The sequence below is a fragment of the Natator depressus genome, chromosome 1 (genome assembly GCF_965152275.1).
Source record: "Natator depressus isolate rNatDep1 chromosome 1, rNatDep2.hap1, whole genome shotgun sequence".
NCBI classification, from domain to species: domain Eukaryota; kingdom Metazoa; phylum Chordata; order Testudines; family Cheloniidae; genus Natator; species Natator depressus.
In genome coordinates this window covers 331792769-331811337 of record NC_134234.1, presented here as the reverse complement: position 1 = coordinate 331811337, position 18569 = coordinate 331792769, and the positions used below count along the sequence as shown (strand labels likewise).

General features: G+C 39.5%; 1 protein-coding gene across 1 annotated transcript; it reads left to right on the top strand.

Annotated features, from left to right (window-relative positions):
- Positions 1–320: 320 nt before the first annotated feature.
- On the top strand, positions 321–16941 carry HSPA14 (heat shock protein family A (Hsp70) member 14). Its single transcript, XM_074942589.1, has 14 exons — positions 321–442; positions 2068–2148; positions 2231–2313; positions 4206–4254; positions 5294–5387; positions 5497–5587; positions 7842–7946; positions 8869–9030; positions 9903–10058; positions 11769–11871; positions 13723–13938; positions 14494–14667; positions 16379–16449; positions 16793–16941. Exons 1-14 carry the CDS (start codon positions 386–388, stop codon positions 16869–16871), a joined length of 1521 nt encoding a protein of 506 aa, XP_074798690.1. The 5' UTR covers positions 321–385; the 3' UTR covers positions 16872–16941.
- Positions 16942–18569: the final 1628 nt, after the last annotated feature.

Genomic DNA, 18569 nt, shown 5'->3' with positions numbered 1-18569 from the left:
TGCGCAGTGGCCGCGCGCGGGGGGCGGCGGCGGCATGGTGCTGGCAGCGCCGCGGGGCTCGAGACGAGGCCGGGCTCGAGACGAGACCCCGCCGACTGACCCCGCCCCCTTCTCCGCTCCCGGCCGCCGCCGCCGCCGCCAGGAGGAAGAAAAGTGCTTGGGTTGCTGGGCTCGGTGACGACGAACCCCGGCTCGATCTTTCATTGGCGGTTCGCCGCCTCAGTCTGCACCCGGAAGTGCGAGGGAGAAACCTGAGCCTGTCTCTGGGATTGGCCCGAGCGAAAGCTTCGTCGGGAGGCCGATGCGGAATTTGATTGGCGCGGGCGGCGTCGCGGTGCATTGTGGGGGGGGGAAAGCGGCGGCGCCGGCGTGGAGTAAGGGGCTCATGGCGGCTATAGGCGTCCATTTGGGTTCCACCTGCGCCTGTGTGGCTGTCTATAAGGTAGGCCGCGCTGGGGGGTGTGGTGAGGGGTAGCCGGGGGCCCTCTCTGGTGCCGGCCGCTTGGGGGGTGGGGCCCTCTCTGGTGCCGCTGTGGGGGCCGGCTCGGCTCGGGGTGGGGTGCCAGGGCCACCGTTCACAGAATCATAGAATATCAGGGTTAGAAGGGACCTCAGGAGATCATCTAGTCCAACCCCCTGCTCAAAGCAGGACCAATCCGCAATTTTTGCCCCAGATCCCAAATGGCCCCCTCAAGGACCAAATGGCCCCCTCAAGGATTGAACTCACAACCCTGGGTTTAGCAGGCCAGTGCTCGAACCACTGAGCTATCCCTCCCCCTGTGAGCAGGGTGCGTGTGTAGCACAGTCAGGGCCACAGCCTGTTAAGGGCTGGGATGACTAGGTCCTGGACGTGGGCCGTGAGAAATTCTCCCTCCCTTGGTGTCCTCAGGACGATGCTTTTCTGGAAGATGGTTTTGTGGCACACAAGTTATGCAGGGGTCCCTGGGTGCAGTTCTCTGGACTGGGCAAGTCACGCTGGCCTCACAGTGTGTGAAAAAGCCGTTCTAGTGTCCGTCTGTTGCTGTTAGCAGCAGAGCTGTTCAGTGGGGGCATTTAGCTGTTACCACTCAATAGAGAGATCTTGGAGTCATTGCGGATAGTTCTCTGAAATCCTCGACTCCATGTGCAGTGGGAGTCAAAAAAATGCAAACAGAATGTTGGGAATCCATTGAGAGAGAGAGAGATAATACAGAAAATATCATGTTGCCTCTATATAAATCAATGGTATGCCCAGCTCTTGAATATTGTGTGCAGATGTGCTCACCCCATCTCAAAAAAGATATATTGGAGTTTGAAAAGGTTCAGAAAAGGCAACAAGAATGATTGGGGGCGTGGAATGGTTGCCATATGAGGAGAGATTAATAAAACTGGGAGTTTTCAGCTTGGAAAAGAGATGACTGGGGGGATATGATAGAGGTCTATAAAATCATGACTGGAGCGTAGAAAGTAAATAAGGAAGTGTTATTTACTCCTTCTCATAACTCAAGAACTAGGGGTCACCAAATGAAATTAATAGGCAGCAGGCTTAAAACAAACAAAAGGAAATATTTTTTCACGCAACGTATGGTCAGTCTGTGGAACGCTTTGCCAGAGGATGTTGTGAAGGCCAAGACTATAACAGGGTTAAAAGAAGAACTAGATAAGTTCCTGGAGGATAGATCCATCAATGGCTTTTAGCCAGGATGGGCAGGGATAGCGACTCTAGCCTCTGTTTGCCAAAAGCTGGGAATGGGTGACGGGATGGATCTCTTGATGATTACCTGTTCTGTTCATTCCCTCTGGGGCACCTGGCATTGGCCACTGTCGGAAGATAGGATACTGGGCTAGATGGACCTTTGATCTGACCCAGTATGGCCGTTCTTATGTTCCCAATAGAGGATCTCGCTCTGCAGGATGGAACGATGAAATGCTAAACTCACTCATAGAGTGCAAGTTTTTAATTGGCACCACTGTCTGTGTTTGGTAATAAATGTTGATGCTGCATATTTCATTGCTAAGGTAGGAAGGTATGTTAATATTTCACTGAATGACTTCTCTCTGCCTTTGGGTGGTGTATTTTGTTTTTAGGATGGCCGTGCAGATGTGGTTGCCAATGATGCAGGTGATAGAGTCACACCAGCTGTTGTTGCTTACTCAAAAAACGAAGAGGTAATTTTTCTTACCGCTGTAGCAGTTTTCTGCAGAGAGGAATGTCCATTTTTCATTTCATAACTTCTTTTCCATTTTGCAGGTGGTTGGTTTGGCAGCAAAACAAAGTAGAGTAAGAAATATTGCAAATACAGTAGTGAAAGTAAAGCAGATTCTTGGGAGAAGGTAAGTGAATAGATATGAAAGAAAATATTTCGTTTGAGGAGTGTGTGTATATTACAAATTGGGGATGAAAATAGCAAATGCTTATTTAACTCATATTTGTACACAAGTCTTCTCACTAAAGCTGGTCTGCTAATGATATATATATAATTTAAGATCTAAAGGTTAATCAATTTAATAGTTTGGCTTTGATAAGAGAGGTCACTAGATCCCAAAAATTGTCTTTGGTAGTTTTTCCGTTCTTCAATGAACTGTGGAATAAGAAGTTAGAGACTTTAGAGTATTCTTTGCCTGCATTTGTTTGCAGAATCAAACTGGAATAAGAATTTGCCAGTAGGTAATCCTCACACTTCATAACTTGTCCAAAATAATGGTGGGTTTGGCCTACTTCTCAACTGTAGTGTGGGCTCTTACTACCAAGACTTATTTATTTGTATGCAGAAAACGTTACAAAGGTTAAAATATGCTGCAGTACATTTACTGAATTATTACTTTGAATTTAAAGTAAACTACAAGTAAATCCACAAATTAACAAAGACCATCTTGTGAACTACAGTGAACACAAGAATCATAGATTCATAGATATTAAGGTCAGAAGGGAACATTATGATCATCTAGTCTGACCTCCTGCACAATGCAGGCCACAGAATCTCTTCCACCCATTCCTGCGATAAACTTCTCACCTATGTCTGAGCTACTTAAGTCCTCAAATTATGGTTTAAAGACTTCAAGGAGCAGAGAATCCTCCAGCAAATGACCCGTGCCCCATGCTACAGAGGAAGGCGAAAAACCTCCAGGGCCTCTTCCAATCTTCCCTAGAGGAAAATTCCTTCCCGACCCCAAATACGGCCATCAGCTGAACCCTGAGCATATGGGCAAGATTCACCAGCCAGATCCCACCACTCAGTGCTCGTGTCCTGAGTCCAAAAGCGGTATTCCACTCTGGTCAGCACCTCCATGAATGCCACAAGCAATCTCGTGTCGTTCATTCATCATTGCAAATTAGCAAGGTTCTACTTTATTTGGTTTTTAGTCCTGCCTAATAAAATGCTCAACTTTGTAATCAGAGAGGTGACAAATCAACAAGAAAGGTTTGTAACAGATTTAAAAACAAATTAAAATTCTTTAAATGGCAGGCTGAGGGAGAGAATCTACCTGTGTATAGTCTGATTTTTATTTTATTTTCCTTCTGGTGTAGAATTTTAACAGTTAAACTTTTACTCATCTTTTAGAATAAGTTAATCAGCTTGTAACTGCTATGATTATTTACAACTGATATAACGAAAATGATATTGACATATGGTCCTGAAATAAAAATCACGTTGAATGCAGGAGATATTGTTAATTGTTCAGATTTTATTTTTTATCCATGAGGGTAGTAAATCAGAAGTTATAGATATTTTTCCAGGGTGCATTTTGTTTTCTTTTTTCAAAATGTAACTTAGGCTTTATCTACGCTACGCACCTTTCAGCGACACAGCTGTGCCACTACAGCCATGCCACTAAAAGGTGCACAGTGTAGCTGAGCAAAGCACTCCTGCTGACAAAGCACCGTTCACACCGATGCTTTTTGTCGGTAAAACTTTTGTCGTTCGAGGGTGTTTTTGTTTTTTTTTAACACCCCTGAATGACAAAAGTTTTGCCGACAAAGTTCCAGAGTAGACAAAGCCTTAGAAAAATTGTCCCTTTCCCTTGAGTTTTTCCATGACAGGGGTGGGGCCCCAGACCTGCTATTTATTAATAGTAATTGCAACAGGAGTTTTGACTAAAATAAATAAAATACAAGTGGATCTTCATAGACGGAGTGTCATAAGCTGAAAAAATGAACAACTAGGTAGGTGGAACCACACATCCAATGCCACCTGCAAAACATCACTCTTAATTTGTTTTGACAGCTCTGGTGACCCACAAGCTGAGAAATATATTGCAGAAAGCAAATGTCCAGTAAGTATGATCCAGTTTTTTTCTTCTCCCTAGAGCTGAAAAAATTTGCATTGGTTCCATCATTTATTTTAGTATCACAAACACCTCATTACAGTGTCTTTGTGCCATATGGGTCTGATCACTATCTGAAGCGCTACAGGACGCCATGTGTGATAGAAGCTTCTTTTTTAATGAGAGGTTTTGCTATATCCTGCTTTAAACCCTCTATTTGTCTCTCTTGTGGAGTTAGAGCCATCCATTATATGTGGGTTCTCCCTTGGGTAATATGCCTGAAGGAGAACTTCAGAGATGGTGATTCTTTAATGCAGTCAAAGAGAATAGTAACTAGCTTTTATTAACATTATAAATAAATGCAGAAAACGCTCAGCATAGGAAGCATGAAATTAAAATGTTTATTACACAAGCAACCACATTATTGAATCTTAAGACAACATTATCCTTGCTACTGGAAAGCTTTGTTTCAAAGAAAGATTTAAAAAAAAACTTTATTAAATCAAGATACTGACCTGATCTCTATCTCAGGAGCTCACAGGCATGGGGGAGTCTGAGTAACAGATCAATCATCCCCTGTATCCAGCCCTTGCCTCACCTCCTTCTTCCCAGAGGAGTGACAGCCAGGCTGTGTTAATCGTTGACCACCCACCTCGATAAATTCATGTAAATTGGCGCAAAAGCTAGATAATATGAGGGTCTCAAAGTTCTCCCTGTGTGCCTGGGAGAAATTGTGTCTTAGGCAAACCTTCCTCAACATTTCCATGATATTTGAGGTCCAAATCCTTAGGGGTTTTTTCCCTTGTGTTTGAATCTTATATGCCATGGGTTTGGCTTCGTGATTCAGGCCTGGATATGACCCCCCTCCTTGGTCAAATCTGTTGTGGAGTCTTCATACCATTTGGGCCAAACACAAACATGAAAATGTTTCCCTGGTCTAGTTTTCTTTTCTGGGAATGGAAACCAAATTAGACATAAATATTAATTTTCATTACAAACAAACAGAGACCTACCATGTCACATGCACATATGTTGGCTTTATTCCTAGGTCACTGAGAAGAATGGAAAACTCCAGTATGAAATAGATAACAAACTTGTTTGCCCAGAAGAAGTTGCAAAACTCATATTCAGTAAAATGAAAGGTAAATAGGGAGTAAAACTTTAAAAGTTATCAACACCTTGGCTATATTAAGGCGTCTTTTAAAAATAGTAATATTTTAATCCACATGTTCTGCCTCTGTTTGTAAACAGAAACTGCTCAGTCTGCTTTGGGTTCCGATGTCAATGATGTGGTTATTACTGTGCCATTTGAGTTTGGAGAGAACCAGAAAAATGCCCTTGGGTAAGAAGAATGACTTCTCTTTTCATTTAGACACAGGGGGACAGAATGGCTCAAGGGATTACTGATGGTAGGGCCTACCAAATTCATGGTCCTTTTTGGTCAATTTTATGGTCCTAGGATTTTAAAAATCATAAATGTCATGCTTTCAGCTATTTAAATCTGAAATTTCACGGTGTTGTATTTGTAGGGACTGACCCAAAAGGAGTTGGGGGAGGAGGGGTGTCATAAGGTTCACACACACAAGGGTCACATTGGGTCAGGACCCCCAATTTGAGAAATGCTTGTCTCCCCCGGAAATATGTATAGCGTAGGGGAAAAGCACACAAAAGACCAGATTTCACAGTCCTTGATGCGTCTTTCATGGCCATGAATTTGGTAGGGCCCTACTGATGGGATATGGAGACTTCCATATCTGGACCTAAATCCTGTAACTGATAGTGCATGGGCAGGTTGCTGTGCGTCTATAGAGCCTTCACAGGTGTAGCAGTCTGAACATCCACTAACAGTTACAAGATTCAGAATAGCAGCCGTGTTAGTCTATATTCGCAAAAAGAAAAGGAGTACTTGTCGCACCTTAGAGACTAACCAACTGGTTAGTCTCTGAGGTGCCACAGGTACTCCTTTTATAGTTACAAGATTGGAACCCTAGTTTGCTGGTTCAAATTTGGACCACCCTGGTAATAATCAGGAGTAGAATCCTGGCCCAGTTGAAGACAGTGGGAGTTTTGCTACTGACTTCAATAGAAAAGACTTCACCCCAGAGGTTTTATCACCTGGTGACTGTTGTTCCACTTGAAATGCAAATGACTTCAGTGCTGTTCCTTCTTAGGTTTTTACATCACAAATCTGAGCATCACAATTGGCACCAAATAGCACCTTTATGGGCGATCGTACCAGGGAGGTTAGATGCTGTATGAGCATGGAGACTGAACTCTTATCCCGCCATGCTAGGTTTGAGACGCCCTGGCAGGACAACACAGGGCCACTTTCTGTATCACTGTTTATTTTGTAGGGGTTCTCTCTCCAGGGCTGTCAGTCCTTTTTATATTACACAAGCCTAAGTCATTTAAAAAAAAAAAAAAAAGTATTTTACTATTATAAATCGAAATGCTCCAACTTTTAGATTTAAAAAAAAATCAGATGCCAGATGTCTATTAAAAATCCATCTGGAAATAAGCATTGTGAGTGTCAAAGTCAGATTCAGGACTCTCATAATTTGTCAGACCACTCTGTTTATTAGCAAAGCGCTTTGCCAGTGCACCCAGATATGTGAGTCCCCCTTTGAGGCTCAAGCTAACTTATTTATACAAATAAGCCAAAGCCAATTTAACATAAGAGACAAAAGGAAGCAGAAACTGACAAATATACATACATATCTTATTTGCATACTAACTTTTACCAATCTCCTAGCTCAGTAGGAGCTCTAAGTTAATTAGTTTGAGGACCCATTGTCTCACACTCCTTAATGTTTCTCTTCCTGACAACTATATTTCAACAAACCCTTCAAGTAACATTTCTTTAATGAATTATAATTTCAATATAATTCATTCTACTTTCACATGAGTCTTAAACCAGCAAATGGTATTTAAGAGTCATTGAGCAAAGCACTTAGAGGTTTTTGTGTTACTGAGGACATTTCATACTTGCCAGTTAATCTGAGAAACGCTAAATTAGTTACATGGCTATTACAAGATGCATATTGGAGTGTGTCACAATGACTTAGTACTTCTGTTTCAAGCGTAAAGGCAATAGACTGTTATCTGGAAGAAATTTAATTGTAGGCAGTTCAGAGACATTGAATTTTCCAGAGGTTTTTTTTGGGGGGGGATGCAATCAAGGTGATTTGGATCAGATATAAAACCAAACTTTCCTGCTATCAGTGCTGAGAACAATTTATGGGGATTTTTTCTGGAATGTTATCAGTTAGATTTTGTTCTTAAAGTTAAAACTTCTGCTGCCAAATAAAACACAGCCAATTTCACTTTGTTATATTTTGTGTCAGAGACTCTCATGCATTACAATACATTTTTCCTTGACACTTCATATATACAATTAAGGCAGGGGACCCAGTAACTATTTGCATTATAGACAGGACTTTTAATAGTGTTCCTTGACTAGGCCAAAACCTTGGAAATATCATTTTATATCTGGGTAACATGGCTCTGTGGTATATGTACATTGAAGAGGCCTCAGTAATATGTGCCACTACAGTAAGTGAAATGCAGATCTTTAGCTGTGGTTTGTCTTATCACAGGCAAGCAGCTGGGGCAGCTGGATTTAATGTTCTGAGATTAATTCATGAGCCATCTGCAGCTCTCTTGGCGTATGGAATTGGACAAGATTCACCCACTGGGAAAAGGTAAAATGCTTTTATCTCATTTTTGTGTGTGCTTTTTAAAATAGATTTAACTGTGGTTGCTTGAAAACTGGAGGTTTTGATAAACAATAGTGGTGTGTAATTAAGGCTTTATTGTGACTACAAAAATTGGAAGACGTCATTGTGTTGTCATAACAATAAATGCAAAAATCATAACTTTGCTAGGAAATGCCCAGGGAACACAATATTATAGTTAACATTAAAGTTTGTCATTGGAAATTTGAAAAGTTTTATAGCCTTCATTTTCAATACAGATTTGTTTTCAATTACTTAAATGACTTTGAATGGATAACCATAATTTAAAAACCCATACTGTGCTACACTGGATATGGAAAAAAATATGTAAAAAAATTGTCTTGCTCAGTAGTGAGCTGACTGGATTGACAAAAGACCATGACTACTTAACTTGAAAATAAAAACTAAAATGTAATTCAATTTGTTAAGGAAGTTATGACAATAGTAAACATAGTACTGTTCTATCCAAGTTTTAAGTTAAAATATGTAGCTTCTATTACCTGAGTATTCAAGTGCTGTACAAAATTAAAAAGTTGAGATCTGCCTAGGTGTCAGTTTTCTATCCTGCTGTAAGTATAACTAGGGCTCATAACATCAAGTAAATGTTAGTTCCCAGTTACGCTCTGTTTAGTCATAGGCTGCTTGCTACTTGTAAGCATGCTATCAACTATTGTTCTGTTTCTTGGAGGAATACTGTAAAATAGTAGCCATAGATATGATAAATGTATGTATTTCAGTACTTCCAATCAAATGTTATTGACAAACAATTTAAAAAACTTAATTTACATTGTGTGTATATGTTTAGTTAGAAACAATGAATATGAGGAAATGTATATATTTTACTGATCTAGTTTTCAGGTTTTTGTTTTGTTTTGTTTTAACCTGGCAGCAATGTGTTGGTTTTTAAGCTTGGAGGAACATCGCTCTCTGTGACAGTTATAGAAGTAAATAGTGGAATATATCGTGTTCTTGCCACAAACACAGATGATAGTATAGGTGGTGTCTGTTTCACAGAAGCCTTAGCACAACATTTAGCTTCTGAATTTCAGAGGTAAGTGCTGAATATTTTACAGCTACAGAAAAACATACATTGCTATTAATGTTGGGACTACCTTTTTTTAAAATTGTCTGGAGGCAAAGTGGGGTTTGGGGTGGAGGTTCACAACCCCCTCCCCCCCATGCAATTACATTGTGACCCCTCCTGTTTGAGAACCCACGTTCTAGGTGTTACCACCATATAAATATTGAATAATAATCCCATGCATTTAGTAAAAGTTGGCTAGGGTGAATTCATTGGGCCTACATAAAACCACCCTGTAAGTTTCAGATGGATAACATTCCTTTTCTGACTCAAACTGTAGTGCAGTGTTGCTGTAAGCTGCTTTTTTTTTTTTTTTTTTTTTTTTTTAGCAGTCTCATTCCAACTCTGGGGTGTTTTGTTTTTGTTTTTAAATAACGGCAGCTTTTATTAAGAAGTTGTTGAAGCAATTGCTATATATTCCTAATCACTTAGTCAAGTTTATAGAATGCTTTGAGATCTTTTGGATGAGGTTGTTACAACTTCTGTTTAATGTTGTTTTGTTTCTTGAAACAACTCTGATGATTGAACTTTAAATTGATTAGCTTCAGGCATCTTCTTCCCATATTGCATTCATTTAGGAGATTGTTCTGAGGAGAGACTGATGAAATCTCTACTTGTTAAAACACTAATTCCTGGCTTTCCCCAAATAGCACGGAAGAATGTGTCCTTTGCTTGAATTTGAAGCAGACATTTTTCTTTATTCTTGTAAGGCCATTCAAAATGTACAGTTTACTGAAGAATGGGAAAAGGAGCCACTTTAATACTAACTTCTTGAAAGCATATCTAACGCATTATGTCTAAAACAGTTTCTCAGTCATCGTAAAGACTTCTTTTTAATACAGATCTTACAAACATGATGTAAGAGGAAATTCCAGAGCTATGATGAAGCTAATGAACAGCGCTGATGTTGCAAAGCACTCTTTGTCAACCTTGGGAAGTTCAAACTGTTTTGTAGACTCATTATATGATGGTCTGGATTTTGATTGTAATGTGTCCAGGTAAGGGTGATCCTTTTGAAATTACTTTTGATATTTTTGTTAGGATTGTTTTCTAGGATTGCGTGTGTGTGTAAAATTGAATTTTGGGGTGGAGGGGTACTGAAGATGAAAACTGGGTTTTTGATCTCTCATTCCTGCAATATCTAGAAGTCTCTGCTTATGTGAATAGCTCTGTTGGCTTTAGTGTCAGATGAGTAAAGGCTGCAAGAATTGGGCTCTGAGTACTAACGAAGGCTTCTAGCATTGCACTGCAGGTTCTGACTGTTGACTTTTGAAAGGTCCCCCAGAATTTTGTCTTTATTTCATATGCACTATTTTCCAGACTTTTACTTGAAGGATGACTAGCCCTAATCCAGCATAATGACATAGCATATGACTTTATTGAAGACGGGGCTTGAAAACCTTACCAGAGACCTACTGGCCAGAGCTAGATATCAAAGAAAAGTGTATAGAGAGCCCTGATAAGTGGGAGGTGTAGGGAGCTGGGATTTGTACCAGGTGTTCTGTTCCAAGACCCTGCACAGAGTAAGTTCTATCCCTTTTGCTGAGAGGGGCAGAAACTTTCTCTCCCTTCCACCCCTCCTCAGTTCTCTGGTGTGAGAGTGGACTGTTTATACTACTCTTACCTCTCCCTGGAGGCTTGCTTTTTTTTCCCCCCCCTTTGGAGGAGGATTGTCCTCCCCTGTCAATTCTGCTACTGCTCATTGCTTTCCCAGTTGGCAGTAGAAGCAGAATAAAATAGGATGCTTGGCAGTTTTCTTAACAGAATAGCAGCAGTTCCATTTTGCTGCTGCTGCAGCCTGGTATAAAAACAAATTAAAAAAAGAAAACAAAACCCACCACAGTAGCAGAGACAAAGGAGCAGTCTATCTGCAGACTTACATAAAAACTGTTTGGATTGCTCTAGTTCAGTTTTATGGACTAATATTTTGTTTTAATTAAAGTGATTCATTGTATACCTTTCAACTACGTAAAGCTTCCCCAGTCTCCTTTGGTGAGTAGTATTCTCAAGCCCTGATTAAAGGTAGTAAAACATATTGAGGTCCTCAGACTACTTGCTTGTGAACATAAAGCAAGAGGTTGACTGTTAATTCTTAAGAACTCTTCTTACTTTGTTTCACCTCTGCAGATAAATGTGTTTTTAGTGTTTAATGCATCTTCAGATTAAAAATCAAAATTAGATTCAATTTTTCCACTTTGTCTCACCACCTTGTTGTACCCCCACAACTTGCATATGGAGATGGTTTTCTGTGGACCATCTGGGGTTTGTCTATACAGGAGGAAAAACTGGCCCTGTAATTCTCTACTGGTGTACTGCTACTGATGGAGTTATAGTGCAGGGAGCATGCAGGCACTTTTTCCACCACATTATCTCAGCAGGGTTAATGTGTATTGGTGAAACTTTGGGTGGAACAACACCCAATTTTTTTGCATGTCTAAACTGCTGCATTTTTTCGGCTGTTCTTCACAAAAACAAAATCAAAGTGGAATCCACAGCTTTCTTGGTATATTTGTGAAGCCATAGTATTTCTGAGACTCTTTCACACCAGTACATTGCTCCTGCTGTTACTTAATCCTGCCACTTCATGGCTATGAAAACAGAGTATGGTGTGGAAAATATCTTTCTCTTCCATTTTAACTGCTAATTCTTCCAACAGCTGAGAGATTGTATTTGCTGTTTACTTAGCATTTTCTCTGTTTGTTAAACAGGGCCAGATTTGAACTGATTTGTTCTCCACTTTTTAATAAATGTGTAGAAGCAATTAAAAAAGTCTTGCAACAAGTTGGATTTACAGCAGATGACATTAACAAGGTAACAATTAATCTTTATTCTCAGGATGTTTATGAACTCATTTGGAAGAACACCTGGGGAATATATTAACAAGGAATTAGCCATTAGCTGTTAATTTCTGGGGCTCAAAGTATACCATTGTATGTGAAGCATTTTCTGGCTGCTAAATGTCATGCTAGTTAAAGGCACAATTTACCCTCTGCATGTGTGTAGCTCTTATTACTGCTGAGGGGTGTTGTGTTCAGATTAAGGGAAGAATGTATCGCACACAAGACTTTGGGTTTATAAAAGAACTAAAGTGTGACTAAAGCCTTATGGTTTAAAACTGTCCTTTTCATCTATGTAGCACATTGATGATAAATCCTTGATCAATTCAAGGAAACTAAAATCAGTTATATGATTTATTTATTTTTAATATTTTATACGCCTAGGCTCGGATGGGTGCTGTACTTACCTTATCTAAAATGTTGTCTAAAAGATTTTTGATATACTTGGAGATTTATTATAATTTCATAGGTTTATTTTAGGTTTTTAAACATTCTTAAAACTTAAACCATGTACATCATATAACTGAGGGCTAAGGGACTGTTCCAACACCCACTGAAGTCTGTGGAATTTTGCATTTGTCTTCATCGGGAATTGGATTGTGCTCTAAGTGTGTGAGAGGGGCTTTTTCGCACGTCTTTAAAGGAACTCCTGAGTTCTAGTTCACGTCTGAGTAAATCACTTAACCCAATTTAATGGGCCAGTGAGGCAGAGGTTAATATTTACCCAAATCACAGAAGTATGAGTTGTTTAGCTAGAGTTAAATACCTTAAAGATGGAGAGGTATGTAAAGTACAAAGTAACTATGTAGTAGTAGTAAATTCTTTTTTTTTTTTTTTTTTAATTTTTAGATTTGCACAGTACTTCTGATTGCAGAACCCAAGATCGATTACAGTAATATTGCAGAATAGTAGAGGCCAATAAGTCTTTCAGTTATTCAGCACAAAGGATAATACTACATGCCACTGGGATTTCCATAGTCAGTGTAGCACATGTAACGTCTGTTTAGTTTCAGTGATAGGGTAGAGAAGGGATGGCATCTAAGATAAAGTTCTGCAATAACTAACAGATGCTCTTAGCACATTGAGAACTGATCCTTGAATGGGAACTTCAGGCAAAAGAGCACATCAAGGAATCCTATAGGGGTTTGAAAGCTGTGAAAAGCTAACTTAAAATAGTGCCTACAAGTTTGAACTGAGCGTAGTGTGTTTTAAAAAAAATTTCTAACAAAAGGAAATGGTGAGCAGAGGAGTCAACACAAAACAAAGTGAAAATTGTAACATTAAATTTTTAAAAAGGAAACTAAATTCAGTGAATAAAAATGGAATGTTAAGTGACGTCTTTTTTAAAAGTGAACATTTTTGATAAATCCCTGAGCGCTGTTTTATGTAAATAGTTGGCTGTCATGAATTTTTGCTTCATTTCCAGGTCAGGTTGGCCTCTGCTAAGACACTGTTGTTGTTTGGGGGGAAAGGGAGGAAGTTAATTGGTTCTTTAACAATTTTTTTTTCTTTATGGAATGCTATTTTTTAGCTAGCTCACTGATACAATAGGAGGCCTGCTCCAGAAATGATTTCATGCTTGCAAGCTGCCTTTCTTTTGAGACAAATGCTAAGGGTCCAGAGGTCAGGCAAAAATAATTCATTTATATTTTTTTATTGTAGTATTTCTGTTGTGTGTGTGTTTTTTTTTTTTTTTTTTTTTTTTTTTACACAGTGGGTCATAGAGCATTAAACATTAGAGACCAATTTAACCTTCCACAATGTAGCTGTATGTTCACTTATGTTCTGTAAAGTTCTGAAGTCACTAAGGAATAATATTTTCTAGGTAGTTCTATGTGGTGGGTCTGCTCGAATTCCAAAGCTACAACAGCTGATTAAAGACCTTTTCCCAGCTGTGGAGCTGCTGAATTCTATCACACCAGATGAGGTCATTCCCATTGGGGCAGCCACAGAAGCAGGGATCCTAGTAGGGAAAGAGAACCTCTCGTTAGAGGAGGAGGCACTATCTATTGAGTGTTCTGCCAAAGATATTCTAGTTAAGGTAAGTCTCATAGTTTAATATTGAAACTTTGTTACTCCACTAATGCAAAAATGGATCAATATTGGTGGTGACTCACTTGGAAATGTTATGTTCATTGATTTACAGTGGTGGTAGTCTCCAATAACCATGCTAGCACTAGCAATTACATTGCAACTTCCTACTAAATAAATCAATATGTAGGGCCTGATCCATAGCCTATCAAAATCAATAGACATACTCCTGTTGATTTCATTGGGCTTTGGATCAAATCCTTGCTATGCTATAATAGCTGAATTTACCATTCTGTGTGCAGTATTTCCTATAGCTGCAATAGGAAATGCTTCAGATACTACCATGCTGCAGCATTTGCCTTTGTAGTGAGTATTAATGCTGAATTATACTTTTAAGCAGAGACCACTGTATGTAGCTATCATCTGATGATTAAAAATCAGTTTTTGCTAGCTTAACTCCCATTGAGTAGAGCTGAATAAAACTCTAGACTCAAATGTCTTTAAATGTGAACTCCTGTAAAGTTCAGAGATTAGATATGTCATGCCAGCTTTTCTTGTTTGTTAGGGTGTAGATGAATCGGGGACTGACAAATTCACAGTGCTGTTTCCATCAGGAACTCCCTTGCCAGCACGAAGGCAGCACACACTACTTGCCCCAGGAAATAATTCCTCTGTATGTCTTGAACTATATGAGTCTCTAGGGAAAAGTCCTGCAAAAAAGGAAGACAAATTTGCACAGGTGAGTACATACAAGAAGTTAATATAAAATTCTTGCTGTGAATTATTTGGAAATTCAGTGGATGTACAAGAACAGACTTTTTGTTGGGAGGAGTGGAAGTCCCTACACCAATCTCTCTAGAAATTGCTTTTAAATCATTCCCATAAACAGATCATACTGACTTTCCAAGCAAAGTATTTTTTAAAAAAGGAATTCTACCTTTACCTAGCACCTTTATCAAGCTGAAGAATCCTGCAAGTGCTTTGCAGGCTGCTCATATATAGAGCACTGCTGAAATGCAGCAAGCAACCAGCCCAGCAACGTACTTCACAGTGGTAAGAGAGAACTTTTTGGCCAGGAATGGTGGGGTAAATAGCACACACAGTGCTACAGGATCTATTCAAGTCCAACTAGATTGAATAGGATCTTAGTTTCAAATACTGCTTTGGAAAAAAACACACAGTACGTTACATGGTATTCAACTTCTCTAAATCAGAAGTATTAAAAATCAGTCAGGTACATCTAATACTCCCTGGATGAGTAATGGCGAGGATTCAATGTTAGCCTAGTGGATAGAGCACTTGACTGCAAATCAACAGAATCCTTGAAGAAATGCCTCCTACAAAAAGCACACTTAGTTGGTCTGCACTCTGCATGGTGCTGATCACCTCTAGCTGGAGGTACTTTCATACCACTTAGTAGCCAAAGACAAAGGTTTGCCATAACTTGAGCTTTTTAGGAAGGGAATGGGAGTGTTTTGAAGTTCACATAGTGAGTATTTTAGGACCTGATCAAAAGAGGTGATGAGCATGCTCAACTGATACTGAAATTAATGGGAGTTGAAGGTGCGCTGCCCCTTTCAGGATCAGACCTTGCATAGCCTTTCCCATTTCAAGGAGCTACCTATTACGTGAAGTGACCTCAACAGAAGGATTGAGCCCTTCCTGTATGGATCTCTCTTGCACGTACACATGGACTTACTGTTTTGCAACCTACCTTGTATCTTAAATTACCAGTAATAAATTCTGAACAGAATAAACAACATTCAGCATGTACAATTTTGATTATTTTTGGAAAATGCAGTACTTGTGATTTTGTCGCCTCCATTTGGGAGAGTTAGGATCACAGAAATGTAGGATTAGAAGGGACCACAATAGGTCATCTAGTCCAGTCCCTTGCACTTAGGCAGGAGTAGTATAATCTAGACTGTGCCTGACAGGTGTTTATCTAACCTGTTCATAAAACCTCCAGTGACAAAGATTCTACAACCTCCCTAGGTAATATGTTCCAGTGCTTAACTGCCCTTACTTAGGAAGTTTTTCCCTACTATGCAAGATCAATCTCCCTTGCTGCAAATTAAGCCCATTACTGCTTCTCTTTATCCAGAGGACAGTACTCCTTCCTAGGCAGTCATTTCCCATTTTGTATTTGGGTAATTGATTACTCCTTCCTAAGTGTAGTATTTTGCATTTGTCTTTACTGAATTTCATCAGACTGTTTTCCAATTTGTCGGCTGAGTTTAGGTTCTTGTTTTAAAATCCTAGACTTGAGAGACAGCATCAGCAGAATAGGCAAGTGGGCAGTGGCCTAGAACGTTAGAGCAAGGGATTTCATTCCTAACGACTAATGTATTTCTGGAATTTGGACACTAGATCTGTTCATGTGCTTAGCTTACTTTGTATCAGTGCATATAATCAATTTTAGCCTTTTATTATTATTTTTTTTTAAACAGATTGTACTCCAGGATTTAGATAAAAAGGAAGGAGGTCTTCATGACATATTAACTATTCTCACTATGAAAAGGTACCAGAAATCCAAATATTTCCTTGTCTGTGCATTAACTCACTGAGTGTCTATGAAAACTACATTTGAGAGAAATAGACTTTTTCTGCTGCTGAACTTCATCTGAGAATTGATTATATTTTCTCTCTAAGAAAGAGCAGCAGTTAATTATTTGTGGGGCTCTTGCAACCTGGGGATGAATTTGTGGGGAATCTGTGGTTTATCTTTTTCTGCCTTTCCCAAAAGCCATGTTAATGTTGATTCTTGATGTCCCTAAATAAAATTTTTCATATATGCTATGTTAAGATCTATTTTCAAGACTTCTGGTGTACAATATGTAAATATTTATTTCTCTCTTGCTTAGGGATGGATCCTTACATGTTACCTGCACAGATCAAGATACAGGAAAATGTGAAGTCATCACTGTTGAAGTGGCATCATAGTTTCATTTGAAAGGAGACTCTTTTTGTTGGCTTGTTTCCCAAATGTACGTGTGTGTGTGAGTGAGTGCGTGTGAGAGAGAGGGAGAGAAAAAAATACTTTTAATGAGCCATTGCAGACTGGAATAAATTAGATAACAGCATTTCAGCACCAAATCTTTTATTTATTTTTTTTTAAGTTACAAATGCAAAAGGTCACCCCAAACTTTCAGATAATAGAGAGAGTAATGCAAATCCCCATCTATCTGTCGATATTTAAGTTTCCCAAAGTGACACATCCAAATGTTTTTATTATTCAGTAACAGGTTTATTACAGAATGAAGACTTTTCAAATCATATGATTTTAAGTTAGGGGTTCCTGCTTCCTATCTCATTAACCTAATAGAGACATAGACCCTTTTGGAACTGTTGATACATCAGTCATAAACAGCCAACCAGTGAACAAGCAAAAATCAGTCACCTGTTTGTAGTTGGGTCCTTAAAGTTTGTACCAAGTTGTATCAAAACTTGAGTAATGAAACTGCTTCTAAAGACTGGCAAGGTGTGATCCCTTTTGGAGTTGAGAGTCTTGTGTGCAGATTTCGCTGTTCAAGCTAATGTCAAATGGCTTTGTGATCACTACATGGAAAACCTGTATGAGGGAAGACATTCGTGTGTATTTGTTTACTTATGGAATAGCAATAAAATGGTTTTATATACATGTTGATGCACACTATACTTAATGGCATGGATGCAGACAGCTTTTTCAAACCTAGTACGGTAAATTCAGAGCACTACTTGGTTTATGGTGGATAGAAACTTTAGTGTGTTTTGCGGCTTACAGAGTACACTAGGTATAATAATTGAGTTAACCAGACAAGTGCAATTTTTACAGTACTTGGGATCCAAGTTGAGAGGCTTAGCACCAGCAATTTTCAAAGATATCAGTTCACATTGATTTCAGATCAGTACCAATTCAATTCAAGTGGGAGAAATGTTAAATGGTTAAAGTTATAACCCTGATTGATGCAGTAGTACTTCACCTTGACATTTAAAGGGCCACAAATATAAGGATTGGAGAGGAAGGCTGATCTAGTGCTTAAGGTGCTAGGATAAGACTTGAGACCCACACCCAATTCCCTGCTTTGTCACAGACTTCCCATCTGTCCATAGATAAGTCACTGAAACTCACTGTGATGCGTTCCCATCTGTAAAACAGGGGTAACAGTGTCACGGAAACACAGGATCGGTGCTATCTCCACAGCTTTGGAAGAGTCTCTAGGAGGAACCCTGCAATGTGCTAGACCCCCAAGGGATCTTACTCTTCCTCCAGGGTAGGTCATGCCACAGAACTGCCTCCTTGACTGAACCTCTGGGTATCTTGCATACCTCAAAACCTTTTCCTATAAACCTCAGGTGTCAATTCAAACATAAGCAGTAGAGCCTTTTTTGATCTGTTTAGAGTCCCCAGTATCAATTTATCAATCTGGCTGTATGCCTCTAAAGCTTGGGCATTGACAGCGGAACTAGTCCACAGGGTCAACCATGTACAAATTGCGAGTCTTTTCAAAGCCTGTGACGTAGGCATCTCTATCCATCCCTTCCTTGAACTGAGGCAACAATTTGGTATCTAGGCTCCCTGTGGGAATTAGCATCACAGTGTCTTTCTCCTCTTACCCCTCAATAGGTTCTGTTTTCCCTCTGCTGCTCCATATTCAGTTC